The sequence below is a fragment of the Vigna radiata genome, chromosome 7 (assembly GCF_000741045.1).
Source record: "Vigna radiata var. radiata cultivar VC1973A chromosome 7, Vradiata_ver6, whole genome shotgun sequence".
NCBI lineage: Eukaryota > Viridiplantae > Streptophyta > Magnoliopsida > Fabales > Fabaceae > Vigna > Vigna radiata.
The window spans coordinates 6,577,878-6,594,195 of NC_028357.1; the positions used below are offsets into that span (position 1 = coordinate 6,577,878).

A 16,318-nucleotide genomic window follows, 5' to 3' on the forward strand; every position below is an offset into this window, starting at 1 on the left:
ATTTCAAATAAGTCACCACACAATAAAACCATGCAAAACCAACTTTAATCCAAGCGAACCCTGTTATCACCACCCTCCACTATGTTCCTTTTCATACTTTGGCCACTTGATCTGTTTATCAAAACAAGGCCCGTCTACCAAAGCATGACTTCCACAATCTTGTTTGCGAAAACAAGGTCTGTTCACCCAACAAGACTCTCCTATTTACCAAAATAGGGTCCACTTACCAAAGCAGGACTTTTGCGAGCACACCACCAGAATATAGAAAGATAGTTCAAGAGATATTGTGATTGCAATCACAAACACCATGGCAATCCCACCAACACAATGGAAAACATTAAACGTAAATGCCCCACCTCCGAAATAGTTATACCAACTAAAAAAGCAATTAGACACCACACAACCAATAACAAAAAACTTTGATACGAGAATCTGTACATACCCAATGTCCACCTACCAATACCCATGCACAAAAAACATATAATATTATATCTTTTATGTGAACATGCAAACTCAAGGTGCCCCACGGCTTGTACCCTTTCTCCAAATTGCAAAACATTATAACATATGTTATTTCCCATGGAATTACAACGTTCCTATGACTAACTAGAACTTGAGTCCATTCACCTGCACCATGCACTAATGATATAAAGAAACAATGTTACATTTCATACACAACCCACCAAAACTAGAAGTCCTATAAGAACCCCAAAGCATCCTAACGTTACATGCTATACATAAACACATCCAAAACACATATAAGCAATAATAGTAGTCTCATGCACCAATCATCATTTCTAACCATGAATAAGTATCCATTTCATATTCACATATAAAGATAACTAGTAGCCCTAACTCACAACTACATGCCTTGCTTCATGAACACATATGCACCCAGTTACAACACTCTCACGGCTTATCTCAATAATGGAAAATAATCATTCATACAATATCTTATTTCCCCTCATGTAAAACCTTGTATCCCTTATTTTTGAAGCCCCAAAACCATAAAACCAGAGAGCCCTTGTACTTCCTAGAAATCCAAATTCTACACATCATATTTATACCCCTACATGTTTTCATGGACCAATGAAATGTAACTTTAGGCAAAACGAAGCTACATAAACATAGCATCTACCACGAGTTATGTAAACCCTAAGAACCCAACACATTTTGTTTCTTTGTGACCCATAGGGACCTATGCCTAAGCAACCACCTTTTTTTTATACCCTAACTAGAACCCAAAACCCTAGTAGTTCTCATGCACCATAAAGACTCACTTGCACAAAAAATAAAAACTCTAATGTGCAACCTATGCATCCCAGAACCCATTGTAAACCAAAAAATTCATGCCCACGCATTGGTTTGGGAAAAATAATAAATTTTCATGCATCACACCCACATACACCATACATTAGGTTGAACTTGAATCCATCTTTTATGCCACTAGAAAGACCCTTACATCCATTATATATATATATACACACATCATAGCTTTTAAAAAGCTCCTGTAAACTAATAATAAAACCCCCAAAGCTAGTTTCGTGAAGGACCTAAGGAATTTCCTTAGCCCTTATTTCTACAAATATGCATTAAAAGAAACCCAAAGATATACAATCAAGAAATCTGCATCCCAAGCATTAAATTAAAAAAACCATCTCACAACCTCAAATGCATGCAATGATGCAAGGCTTATGGATTCAACAAAAGACACCAAAGCACCAAAACAAATACATCAAACCATTCAAGACTATACAAATTACCGAAAAGATTAGCTCTTCTTACCTTCAATCCCCTTTCAAGAGCTCTATCACAAAGTTGTCTTTATTCTTTTCTCCTTTGCAAACTCAGAAACCTTCCAAAACCCTTAAGAACCTCGACATTAGAATACCTATCATAGTAAGCCTGTTTACCTGTCATAAAAAATCTCGTATACAATAGTGTATATATAGCTCGATGAAGTTTCCTAGCATCCACAACACTTCGACGAACTCACAATGAAGAGAACCTTTCATTCGAGCTTGACCTCATACACAAGATTTGAGAAGTTTAATTAAGTCATGATATTCCTTAATATCATATATTCACAAGATATTTGGTATATCTTATAAGGTGTCCCATCATTATTATTATGCTAACTATCATATATACAATAAGTTATTATATTATTGATACTATTTATTTTTATCACATGAGTTATAGAATTCAAAAACTCTATAAATGCACATGGTATTAATCAGGAAATGCACGGTCTCATTCTTTCTCACACACTCATATGATCTAAAAATTGACTTGAGTCCCAAAAGTCTTTTACATGTAGATATTTATTTTTTTCAATTCTCATAAACCTATATCAAGAATTACCAAACCACTTAGATTTGACCACTTATCCGAAAGTCTAAGTTTATATGATTTTTTTCTTAATAAAAAAAGTATTAAAATGTGATTATCACTAATATTAGTTTCTTAAGTTATATACATTAGTAATAAATATGAAATAGAAGAAGGTAAAGAATATATGAAAGAAAATAATATTTTTTTTTTAAATTTCAAAATACTACTCCCACGCTACTTTTTAATTGTCATTTTTTTTTCAATAAAATTGTATCCCTTTTTATATGTGGGTTTTTAAATTTCAGGAAGACATAATACTTTTGTCCTAATTATGCAGTGATTTCTTATTTTATTATGGATTGAAAATTGCGTAAACATTAAATGAAGAGTAAGAAAATAATAAGTAACCTTTCAAAATAAAATAAATTCAAACGACAAGTATGGTTAGGATGGGAGTAATTACATTATTTAACTGTATATTTAAAGTTACTTAAATATTGAAAGTGGCTTAAAACCCAACATTAAATGCATTTTCATAGTTGGTAGTACTTTTGTAACAAAAAATGTTGGATAGTTTCACGTACCATCTCCAAGCCCTGACTTGCACAACGCCAACGGCAAACAAACAAACAACAAAACGCAACAACCACGATAACTCGCCAAAATATCACGATTACTGACTTCAAACTCCTTTAAGATCAAACCGTTACAAACGTCAAAAACATAAAATTAAACATACCAAACCAAAAATCACAAAACCAACCGTTAGACGACCGTTCCCGACTCAACTCACTCCCCCTTCAGACCAAACCCAACCAAAATAAATGATCCTACTTGGACAACCTCGGTTTTTTTCAAACTTTTTCTATATTGTCTTTAACAAAATTTAAAATTACTCTCCTTAATATTTTATACCTCAAAAAGCATCCTACAACACAAGACCGTTCATCGTTAACTGTGCCTCCATTTCTCTTCGCTTCTCTGTCTATCTACACTCAGACAACGACGTCGTCGTTCTCATGCTTAAAACTCTTCTCACTTCCAATCTCAAAAACTAAATAAAAATAAATAATTAAATCTCACACTCATGGTTGCCGGCAAGGTAAGGGTAGCAATGGGGTTCCAGAAGTCACCGGCGCCGGCCACGCACACCCCTCCGCCGCAGAAGAAGCAGCCTCCTCCATCGCCGTCTACCGCCAAGTCCTCGTCCCACAAGTCCCCGTTCTCTCGCTCCTTCGGCGCGTACTTCCCGCGCTCCTCCGCTCAGGTGCAGCCGCGACCGCCGGATGTTGCGGAGCTGCTCCGTCTAGTGGAGGAGCTCCGGGAGAGCGAGTCGCGGCTGAAGACGGAGCTGCTGGAGCACAAGCTCCTGAAGGAGTCCATCGCCATTGTCCCCGTTCTGGAGAGCGAGATCAGCGCGAGGGAAAGTGAAATCGAAAGAAGTAGAAGAAGAGCGGAGGAAACGGAAGTGGAGAACGAGAAGTTGAAGAAGGAGTTGCAGGAGCTGAAGGTTCGAGTGGAAGAAGAGAGGAGAGAGAGCGAGATGAAACTAAAGGCGCTGGAAGATGAGATAGTGGAGATGAAGAAAACAATGTCGTATAGTGGATGTAGCAGTAGCAGTAGCAGAGCAGAGACATTAGAAAGTCACGTACACGAGCACGAGAACGAAGCTTCGCAGAGGTTGGTGGAGGTTTCGGTGAGGTCGAATGTCATGAAAAGCTTGAAGAAAACGGCGTCCGATCTCGGAGGCGGGATTTTGAAAAGAGAGGCTGGGGAAACGGAAAGGCCACATCACTCGCGGTGTAACTCGGAGGAACTCGCCGATTGCTCTGACTCGGTTCTCGCCGGTTCCGTGAGGTCACGCGCGCCTCGTGTTCCGAACCCACCACCGAGACCTTCGTCTTCTTCTCCTTCATCACCTTCCTGCAGTTCCTCCAATATAGGCGAAACCGAGCAAGCCATTCCGCCACCGCCACCACCTCCTCCTCCACCAATTAAGGCTGCGCCTCCTCCACTGATTAAGGCTGCGCCTCCTCCACTGATTAAGGCTGCGCCTCCTCCACCTCCACCTCCGCCTCCACCAAGGAAACCTGCATCTAAGGCAGCTCCTCCGCCACCGCCGCCGCCTCCTCCGGCTAAGGCGGGGAAGTTGGCTCCGGCGAAAGTAAGAAGAGTGCCGGAGGTGGTGGAATTTTACCACTCGTTGATGCGGAGGGACTCGCATTCGAGGCGGGACTCGGGATCCGCCGGTGCCGCGGAGGTACCGGCGACGGCGAATGCTCGCGATATGATCGGCGAGATCGAGAACCGCTCCACTCACTTGTTGGCTGTAAGTGCACGTGAATTTGGCGGTATAATTACCGGTTTGCCACTGGGCATTTATTGTGTCACTGTCTGCTGACATGTGTAGTCGCTTTTATTGCTTTATTTTGAATTGGATTTCCTTCGCAGATAAGACAGTAATCTGATTCGAATTTGGTTGGCCATAGTCGTAAATATGCTCTAAAATTATGGCATTTTGTTGAGTTCCTAGTCAAACAAGAAAGAAAAGATTCTTCAATTACTGAAACCCTAATCCCTAGCTGACAATTAAGTCAAAGAAATTTACTTCATTTCATTAGAGCGTAGTAATATTAAACTACTAAATGTTAATAATATTTTTTGTTTTTACAGATAAAAACAGATGTAGAAACACAAGGAGAATTTATTAGATACCTGATCAAAGAGGTGGAGAGCGCAGCATTCACGGATATTGAAGATGTAGTGCCTTTTGTCAAATGGCTTGACGACGAACTCTCCTATTTGGTATTTTTACTTTTTAATGTTGTGTTACTTCTTCCATGATACTTGCAAGAAAATATATATTTTATATCGTTTGTGATTTGTCTGGTTTTGTTTGTTGTTTCAGGTGGATGAAAGGGCAGTGCTGAAACACTTCGATTGGCCAGAGCAGAAGGCTGATGCTTTGCGTGAAGCTGCGTTTGGGTATTGTGACCTGAAGAAGTTGGTATCTGAGGCTTCGTCTTTCCGCGATGATCCTCGGCAGCTGTGTGGTCCAGCTCTTAAAAAAATGCAGACTCTCTTAGAAAAGTGTGTTCATTTGTTTTAAATTATTAGTATTTCTACTTATTCAAGGTGAATTAAATGTTCATGTGAACATCTCTAAAGCCATTTATTTTAAATGATTATGACAGATTAGAACATGGGATATACAATATCTCAAGAATGGGGGAATCGGCAACAAAGAGATACAAAGTCTTCCAAATACCCGTGGATTGGATGCTTGACAGTGGTTATGTGAGCCAGGTAATTTCCATGCAAGTTATATTAGAAAAATTCCACATTATGCTTGATAGTAACTTCAGTTGTAGGTTTAGTATAATACAAATGGGTCAGTATATATAGCGATAGCACATGATGATGGGCAAGAGTTGTGTTGGCCCATAGTCCTCATTGAATAAAAATGGTGGATGTGTTGTCTGCATAGACTCCTCCATCAATAAAATTTAATGTTTGGTAACTAAAATTTTTGTGTTGGATTGACCCCACAATATTATCTGTAATTTTTCTTTTAAAGAATTATCCTTGGTAAGTTTACCACATAGCATGTAGACAAGTAGCTAGCTGATAGCGAAATGTCAAAGCAAACGTTATCTTTGCTGATAGGACTTCGTCGACCTCAACTGTTTTGCGCTAATCTGCACTAACACTAGCACATGGAAACCCCTGATCCCCACATGTTTGTCTTCTTCATTTTAGGGAAATTCTCTTTGCCAATAGGAACTTGGAAGGGTCCTGCAATCTGTTTTAAATAATTATTTGAAGAAGGAAACAGATAAATAAAATGTCATGTGCATGTGCATCTTGCATTCCGGATTGCACCGTAGTAGATTTCTGTACTACAAAGTGAGAAGAATAGCTCCCTTCATTTATTATAACCTACAATGTTAAATTGTGGCAGATCAAGCTGGCATCTGTAAAATTGGCCATGAAGTATATGAAGAGAGTCTCTGCTGAACTTGAGACAGTTGGTGGTGGGCCTGAAGAAGAAGAGCTTATTGTCCAAGGAGTTAGATTTGCATTCCGAGTTCATCAGGTAATTTTATTTTCAACAATGGTACAAAATTAGAGCCTGTTAGCTAAAGGGCCAATTGGTACAATGAACTGTTTTACGTGTGGCAGTTCGCAGGAGGCTTTGATGTGGATACAATGAGAGCATTTCAAGAGTTGAGAGACAAAGCGAGGTCATGCCACATTCAGTGCCATGGCCAGCAACAGAAATTCTTTTGCAGGTCTGCAACATGCTAATGCTGGAGCAAACTCAGCTTCAGAGAATTAGTTCCTCTTCCCTTTTTCTCTATTTTGTGAATAGAATGATGCAAATAGGAACGCATTCTTAATTCATGATTTATCCATTCATTACTGGGAAACCGCAAATCTCTCATCATAAAAGAGTTGCTGAATCGAAACAATTAAAAAAATTCGCTATCTAACCGAATCCTGTAATTTAATATTTGTTCCATTCACTTGACTGCTTTTTCTTTCATTGCAAATAAGTAAACAATATTTCTTCGTATTTTGCAACATTTTTCATATTCATTCATATTAACTGATTTTTCTTTTGATGAAAATAAATTTTGGTACCATATTTATGTCATTTCCATTGGTGTTAGGGGTTATCATTTGCAAAATGAAATTGTTGAGAAATTGTTGATCTTTATGTCATTTCTATTGGCCAAAAAGGTTGTGGACCTTAGAAAAAGGCACTTGATGATATTAATATTGTTACTATGGCAATATTAATAATATTTTAGTAGAAAGGGTAAACATATCAGCAAATTTTAAAATGAAAGTTTCGATCACATACTCGACTATTTTTGTTTTTCTTTTCGTATTTGTGTATTCTACAATTTCTCATTGGGAAGAGAAAACCTGACCATAAGAGGTAAAAAATTGTATATGTACGATAGTATATACAGTCTATTATAACAATACATCTTTGTTCAATTTAATAGGTATATACAAATAATCTACGTAGAAATGAAACCGAGGAGTTTTTCAACTCTTGTATCTTAAAAAATGTGTATAGTACATAAGTTAGAAACTTTTACCTCTCTACATTTAGTAAAAACGAGAAATCAAATGGTACATTTATCCCGAGAATGTGAAATTCTTTTAAATATAACATGTACTATGTACTGTATTTCTAATATTTAAAACTGGTGAAAAAGAAAATTCCCGACCACTATATTCTACCTAGTTTATAAAATTCGTAAGAAACAAGCTACAGAAACCAACTATTTAGAAAACATTTTTAGAAACTACCATTAAACACTAATTAACATTCTACTTCATCTTACAAGACAATAGTGTGTAAGGTAATGATGAAAACAAGATGGGAGGTTCAATTGTGTTTTAAAAATTTGTTGTAATTTTTTCAAATTTTGACTTACAGTACTTGTTCACGTGATAGTTTTAAGTTTGACAAATGAACTATAAAAAAACTTTTTCAAACACTGAATTCGAAAATTTCTTCAATATTAACATGCAATGTAACATGACAAAGAAGGAAGAAATCACTCAAGATGTTTTTATATTGGTTGGTATGCTAGTATAGATTATGTTCAATTATTAGCTTATTGAGTTTCACTAAGTAAACTAACATTGCAAGATACAATAGGAATATTGTTTTGTAGTTACTTTTTACTAACTTATATGAGTATTGTTTCGGAAAGTAGTCACTCTTCACTAACTCATCAAGTATTATTTTTATCACCCAAAATTTTATAGCTAAAAATTAAGTTTTGTTTAACACACAACTATTCCTATCTAAGACAACAATTATCTCAAGTGTGATAAAAAAATCAATAGGTTGCTTACCAGAGCAATGTAATCATCTTTTTGGCCCTTTTCACTTCATTTGTTCCTTCGTGTGTGACCTTAAGAACATTCTACATGTCTTTAGTCGTTGTGTAAGTGGAGATTTTATAGAACTCGTCAAATGTGAATGTAGAGGAGATAATATTCTTTGCTTTAACATCATAGTGAGCTCTCATGCTTTCGTCTAAGGCCCACTCAGAGAAATCCTTGACTTTCAGCTTACCATTCTCCATTTTTGTTGGTTCAAAGGAACCATTGATAACTGCATCCCATACTTCCTTGTCTACTGATTCTAAGAAAATTTCCATTCTAATTTTCCAAAATGTGTAGTTCTTGTTGTAAAAGCTGACAATAAAAGAATAAAAATCACGAACAAAGGATTTCTAAGGCGTGTAGATCATTGTCCTTAAGGACTTATCTGCGGTGTATTACGCAAGCCTCCCAGGATACAACAAGAACTTCTCAGAATTTCTGAGGATCTCAAAACTAGCAAGGATCTATATAAAGAGAATAAAATAAACCAAGAATAATTTGAAGAAAGAAAAGAAAGGAGAGAAAACAAAAGGATAAAAGAATGAGAGAAAGAGAACAATGTGTTAGTCTATTTGTTTGGAATGGATGAAAGGCTTTATTTTCAGAATTCATGGATCAAGCCCATTATTTAAAACATCTAAAATATCTACTAAATATCTTTTGAGAAAAAGATTTTTTTTAATAAATTAAAACGTTGCAACCTAAGAAGAACGTTGAAACCAAATAACATTGAAGACCTCCTTGTTTGCGGAAGACGCTGGAAGCCGAGACTTGCGGGATGCTATTGTGCACATCATGGTTTGGTCAAAACCACTCCACAAAATCTACATCCATTTGATTCTTCAGCACTCACAATCTACGGAAGCAAAGATCTTTTGCAATACAAGATTTACAACAATTCTTACCTGCAAATAGTGGTGGCCTATTTGTGGATGCCCCTTCACCAAAGGTTTGAGATATACTAGTCATCAAGAAATTTTTAATCGATTATATGGAAAACCTAACCAATTAAAATGCGAGTAAATTTTGAATTCCCAACTCTGGTGCCAATTGTTAGAAATGTGATGCCTTATATCTCAAGCTAGGGGGGGGGGGGGAATTAGATTTTTATTTCAAAAATTGTTCTTTCAAAAAGCTTTGCAAAATCTTTAACTTTTCTTGAAATCAATAATACAAGATATACGAATCAACAATAAAAGAGAAGGAGAGAAAGATCAACACAAATATTTATACTAGTTCGGCCAAGCCTACATCCAGTATTCCTTCTACGACCTTAGTTGAAGGGAACCACTATAATGATAGAGTATATAAGCAAGAATCCAGAGATATCCCCTCTCAATGCACTCTCCTTTCCCACTCAATATCACTTATAGTGTAAGATGTGAACACCTCACAATCTCACAAACCCAAAAAGTAATTCCAACATTCTGTACACCTTGAGAGCAATTCCAACTCTCAATGCAGAACACTACGGTTCTTCCTCTTGGCTAACAGCAACAGAAACACAATCATCTTAATTGCAATGTAGAAATTAATCCTCAAAAAATACACCAGAAGTACAAAATTGATCATCAATGTTTGACGTATAGTGTTCGACGTCTATATAGACGTTTGACCTATAGTGTCCGATGTTCCATTAACATCACCCATAAAGACGTCGGGTCAGGATCATACGTAAAAAACTCAAAATAACAGACATTAAAAACCTTTTCTACATTAGTGATTCTCACTCGTATGGCAGTGACACTCCTTCTCCACTACTAGTTTGGACTTAAAACACAAGAAATACTCTATCTAGTGATTGAATTCTCCACTCAAACCATTTGAAGTAATTACAACCCATCCCATTTGAATTGCTCTGTTGTTGAAAAAAACCATAGCACAATATTTATTATTACCCAATAATTACAAAAACAAAATATAATCAATCAAAATTCCATAAATCTAATCTCTTAGTTAAGACAATCCTAAAATTATTTCCCAACATTCTTGAAAGTTTTGACTATCCTAAAAATTGTTTCATCTCCATAGTTGCAAAAGAAGGTTACATCATGAGCCTTATTATCACCACTGTTACCATGAGAAGAACTACTTTGGTTTTGCATCCCCCAACCACAATTGCATGACCAAGACGACTATAACAAGGACTTGAAGCACATAGAGCATATAAGTGGATTACGAAGAAGATGATGAATATTATAGGACGAAGAAGACCACAAACAACAATACAAATGTCTCTACCTTAACGACTTCAAACCTTTTAAACAGTGTGCCACTGTACTTTTCAACATGACTAGTCATAACACTTTAAACTTTGTAATATAACAGAAAGGTCACACTGAAATAAAATTGATTAAAAAAATATAAAAAATAAATAAATATTTGACCCAAATATAAAAATTAAATACTAATTAAATTAATTGAAAATTAATTTTTTATTTGAATTCAAAAAATAATTATTAAAAGAATAAAATTGAAAAAAAAATCTATATGCAAATTCCCTCGTTAATATTTTAGATGATAGTATAAATAGTTTTATTTAATTTTCAGTTTAATTATCTACAAATTTGTGGATCAACTAGCCAAATTGAATGGATATATCATTACATATCCAAAATAATGATCTGAAAATTGAATAAAGTTACAATATTTTAGAATTAAAGCATTATGTGTAAGAAAATTCTGACTCTAAACTTATGGATGACTAAAAATTAAGACACTAAAAGTGTAAAAGAAAATTAAAGACTAAAATTTTAATAAAGTAAAAAGATGACTGATTTTGTAAAATACAGTGATGCACATTTCAATTATGTATTATTTACATATTATGTTATAATTGGTGTAAAATTACTTTATAATTAATAATAACAATTATAAACACTACACATATCAATAATATATCTATCACTAGTAATTTTATAATTTATATATAACAAACGAATTGGCAGAGAGAGAGAGAGAGTTAAACCAGAAATAAAAAGTTAAACTTTGGGAATCCGGTCAGCAGTGAATCAGTGATTCGCCCGAATCGGTCATCAATATTGATTTGATTCCATTTATCGCTGAGCTTGTGAGAGAAATGACCGAATGCTGTTATTCACTTCTAAATCTTCAATTTTCATCGTTTCCCATCACTGATTTGGGCTCAAACTCTTTTCCTCGACGTTTCGGAAAAACTCTTTCTTTCTCACATCGCTCATCAAAGTTTTTACTTTCTGCAATTTCCCGAACTATGGAAGTGGTTGAAGGGAGTGAAGGTAGCAGAGGGTCATCCTCTCCAATGAAGCTCTTGTTCGTGGAGATGGGTGTCGGCTACGACCAACATGGGTGTTGTATTCTCTTCCCTTTTTTTTTCTGTATTTTTTGGCCTTTTATCTTTGGTTTTTGCTGACATGGCGATGAACCCAACAGACAGGACATAACAGTAGCAGCAACGAGAGCGTGCAAGGATGCAATTTCTTCTAATTCAATCCCCGCTTTCCGCAGAGGTATATGTGTGTGTGTTTATATAATCTTATTGGGTTTTACACTGTTCAACTTCTTAGTGTTATTGTTGTGAGTTATTCCATCGTAAGACACATTAGCCGTGTTAGTTAATAGAAAACATGAGTGGGAATATAATTTATCTTTTTGGTGTAACATAAGGGTTTTTTGTTGCCCAATGGCATTGAACATTTGATTACGTTAATTGATGGGGGTGGTGCCTTGCTTCTTTTGAAAGAATAAGGTAGTTAGTTAAAGTGTAATGTAATGGTTGGATTTTTTTACGCTAGGAACTTTTGTTTTGTTAGAAACTGAAGCAAATGAAAATGGAGCTTCAATGGTAGTCTGTCCACCTGTATTATTGACTACTGAACTTGATCTTATTGCGAATTGACGCAACTCCATGTTCTTGCTGAATGGTTTGATTTATAGTCACGTGATTGAAAATCACTTTGTTGGAAGATGCAAGGTTCACTTTGGTGATCTCTGTCCCTTGAAAGAAATCAGTGTATAGTTTTGGTTGGGAGATATTCTTGGTGTACATTCAGTAAATATGAAGCAAATCAAAATAAGAGTTTGAATGATAGAAAATATTCTTAAGGCCCCTAAACGTACATTCTTCAACCTATTAGCTCTTTTTGTCACAAATCGTTGAGACTAATTTGACTGATTAATTACAGCATTCAGGAACTAATATGACAATTAAATGCCTATTTAGGGAAACTTTTAAAACTTTCATGGCTCAAGGATTAATACGACCAATTCTCTCTTTTTTAGGGACTGATTTGACTATTTACTCTTCTAGAGTTTTATTGAATAGACCGAACAGGGTCAAACAAAAATGAAATTGAAATAATTTCCTTTTGTTCATTATGGTAAAACCATTTCTTATTAGTAATAAAGTAGATGTATCATGAATATCTTATATTTCATGATTATGTGTCTTGTTACAGTTGCAACACATCCTAGTCGAGTCATCTTCATTCCTTTCATTTGATGTTGTACTACTTTCTAATTGCCAAATTTCTGTCTTGAGATTGAATATCCCTTTTTCCCATTATAAATGGCCCACAAAAGCATTTATGATATCCATCTGCACTCTACACTACGCGACTAGCTTTCTCCATTGTTTTTGTTTTTCAGCATGTTGCTTGCAAATGTCTTTACAAGTATTTATTTTCCTAGTGGCTATTAGTTAAACATGTAATTTATTGCCCTGTATATTGGGTAAAGTATGAAGAAATAGTAGAATCACTTACATGATATTTTTCCATGGTCAGGAAAGTGAAAGGAATCAATGCATGGAATGTTTAATTTCGCCTATGCTAGTTAGGGAATGTATAGCAAACTGACATTTAGAAAGATAACTTGTTTTATGACATCTGAGTACAGATCTCTCTTTTTCCTTGTTTTCCTTACTATCCCTTCGTTCTGTGGTAATAAACTAATTTCAGTAATTTTAAACTGTCCTCTTTATTTGTTTGTAAGGTACTAATTAATTGCCATGTGTTTTGGAAGGAGAGTTTAGATTTTATCCAAAAAAAAAACTTATTACAAATAAATTATATTTATTCAATAGTATATTCTTATTTAGTTTAACATTATTATGTTGGTATTAGGGATGTTTTATCTATAAGTAGGATCTATTTGTAATGCTTAGTGTTTTGATCGATCGAGGTCAACGGTCCAAGTTCAAGTAAGTTGTTCAAGAGGCCAAAAGTTGTCTTTAACTTTGAGTTCTCTTGTAATCGTCTAAGCCGTTCAGAAGGTATTTCGAAACCAAAGTCAGTTTAACGTTGGCAGTTCAAATATTAATGATGCAGTAAATGCATATCACCTATCTCCTTATCTTAAATTTATAGATTTTGGAGTGGGTCTTTAATTAACAATAGTCTAATTACGGCCTAATTGTGGATATTTACACTTTATCTTTAAGTGGTTAGCTTTAGGGTTGATTGTCTTGACCATTGATTGATCGGTTCACCTTTGTGTCCGTCCCACTTTACTAATTGTTCGCTTACAAGTTGTTGCAACCGCATGGTGGATAACTAACCGGACGGTTATACTCTGCACTTAGAATTCATTCTTCTCGTGAGAAATTTGTAGTGAGTTTGACTTGATTTCCATCCCACTAATTCTGGATAGTTTCCGGAAATACGGTACAATAAGATGTTTCCTATGACCAAAAATCTCCAATTATTTCTAACTTTCACGATTTTTCTGAACGGTTGTTCATTGCTGATTAATTTTTTAAAAATGTATGCTTGGATAATTTACGCGTTCAAATTGTCTAATGATTTCTAATTGAGACAAGTTTGATTTAGGTTCCATTCCTGGTGTGAGTTTTGACCAGATGAAATTGCATATCAAGCTAGGGGTTCCTCATTCCCTCCAGAAATCTTTGGATGTGGAGAAAGTTAAATCAGTTTTTCCCTAGTAAGTACCCAGAACAGTGAAAAATCAGTGCCTTGTTTTGTTACTTTTTCATATTGTTCTATTTAAGTTATTGACATGACAATCAATATGAAATCATATATCATCTTTTTCTTGTAAAATTAGCTGTTGTTATTTCAATCTTTTACTGTACTCTGGTTATTGGATATTAAACTTGACATTTCTATTAGAAACCTAAGTTATTCTTATCTCTCTGTATTATGTATTGAAGTTTATATATTTTTCTTGAAGCTCAGAACAAAAACATAATTTTGGTGTTCGTAGATCCTGATGAACATGTATTAACCTATGCTTTCGCTGATTTCTTTGGGTAGTTGATAATCTATTGTGTTTGTGTTGTTTTGTTTTTAAATTTGCAGTGGAGAAATTTTGAATGTTGAAGTTGTGGATGGTGGTTTAATATGCTCAAGTGGGGTGGTTGTAGAGGAAATGGGTGACAAGAATGATGATTGTTATATTGTGAATGCTGCTGTTTATGTGGGATATTAACTTTCAGGCTTTGCAGAGCTTCGTTCGGTTTATCATGATATTGAACTCTTGATTTGAACCATTCATGGCATGTGCCAACTGCTATATAATAACATCAAAATTTGTACATTTCTTCTATAATTTGACTTGGCATTGAGAGCACTATACTGTACTACTTCTATTGGATAACTATATAGAAATGTTTTTGTTTTAAGATGCAATTAATCATCGAAAGTTAAGCATTCAGCATTGTTTTATGTTTATAACATTTTATTTTCTTCTAAACTAGTAAGAACACACGGGCTTCTTTATTTATTTTTATAATAATAATGTTTTAAGGATTATTTAATGAATATTTACAGTCGTAAACATGTCCATACTTGTATTTACTTTCTTAGTATTTCAATATCAATAAATTAAATTATATAAAATAATAAAACATTTAAAAAAAACAATATTATTAAATAGTTAATATAAAAAAGACTGATTTTTGTTTTTTCAATATCAAATATTTTTAAAAAATTATAATTGTATGTGTTTTAAATTAGAATACTAAATGAAATTTTATGAGAATTAAAATAATAATTAAATTTATAAAATTTAATAGAAAAATGTTGATATTAAAAATGTTATAATAATAAAATAAATATTCAAATTTAAAAATATTTTTTAAGTTTTTTTTACTTTTATTTTTTAAATTTTAATGAAATCTATTTTATACACAAAAATTATAATAAAACACTTAGATGAAGTAAAAAAAATATATTAAACTAATAATAATTGAAATTTAGTATAAATATTTCAACTTTTAATTTTAATGTTAGATAATAGTAAATAAGATTTATTAATAATATTAAAATATTATATTATAATAAATAAAATATTTTATATAATTATAATAATAAATTACATTTATGATAAGGAGTTAAGAAAAAAAGTAATAACTATATGAAAAACATATAAAAGATATTTTACATGATAAAAATAAATAATAATAAATAATCTGTTGCAGAATTAAGTAGGGGCAATTTTCGGATTTGAATAGAATTGATTTTCTTAGAATTATAGTAGATAAATATGTTTTCCCTGAAATTTGAATTTTCTTATTAATGGAAAAATTGTAAGAACTGATAGTGAAGTTTATATATAACCTTTTATTTGTTAATAGGGTTAAATATGTTTTTAGTTCCTATACTTTGGAGCGATTTTGGTTTTAGTCCTTTTTTTAAACTATGGTACAATTTAGTCATTCAATTTTAGAAAATTCTGTTTTTAGTTCTTTTTACCAATTTTTTTTAACTTTATTTGCTGTTTCAAACACGTTTCTCAGTTAACATTGAAGCAAAAATGTGTTAAACAGTGTAAATAATCCAAATGCTACAATGAAATGTGCTTGAAACAAAAAGTAAAGTTAAAAAATTTGGTAAAAAAGACTAAAACCAGAGTTTTCTAAAGTTGGAGGACTAAATTGTACTATAATTTGATAGGGGGACTAAAACCAAAATCGTCCTAAAGTATAGGAACTAAAAACATATTTAACCCTTGTTAATACGTTGCGACAAGATAGATTGTGTATGGTAAAGAGGTCGGTTGACTTTGTCATGATCGGGTAGAATGGTGTCATGATCGGGAAGAGTGGTATCATGATCGGGAACATGGGCAACAA

General features: G+C 33.9%; 2 protein-coding genes across 2 annotated transcripts; both read left to right on the forward strand.

Moving 5' to 3' along the window:
• The first annotated feature begins 3,037 nt into the window (after window positions 1-3,037).
• LOC106769538 (protein CHUP1, chloroplastic) lies at window positions 3,038-6,910 on the forward strand. Its single transcript, XM_014655199.2, has 6 exons — window positions 3,038-4,663; window positions 5,008-5,139; window positions 5,243-5,424; window positions 5,529-5,640; window positions 6,296-6,430; window positions 6,517-6,910. Exons 1-6 carry the CDS (start codon window positions 3,422-3,424, stop codon window positions 6,640-6,642), a joined length of 1,929 nt encoding a protein of 642 aa, XP_014510685.1. The 5' UTR covers window positions 3,038-3,421; the 3' UTR covers window positions 6,643-6,910.
• Window positions 6,911-11,194: 4,284 nt separating this feature from the next.
• LOC106767075 lies at window positions 11,195-14,873 on the forward strand. The gene is made up of 4 exons (XM_014651896.2): window positions 11,195-11,574; window positions 11,659-11,735; window positions 14,055-14,166; window positions 14,544-14,873. Exons 1-4 carry the CDS (start codon window positions 11,327-11,329, stop codon window positions 14,671-14,673), a joined length of 567 nt encoding a protein of 188 aa, XP_014507382.1. The 5' UTR covers window positions 11,195-11,326; the 3' UTR covers window positions 14,674-14,873.
• The last annotated feature ends 1,445 nt before the right edge of the window (window positions 14,874-16,318 follow it).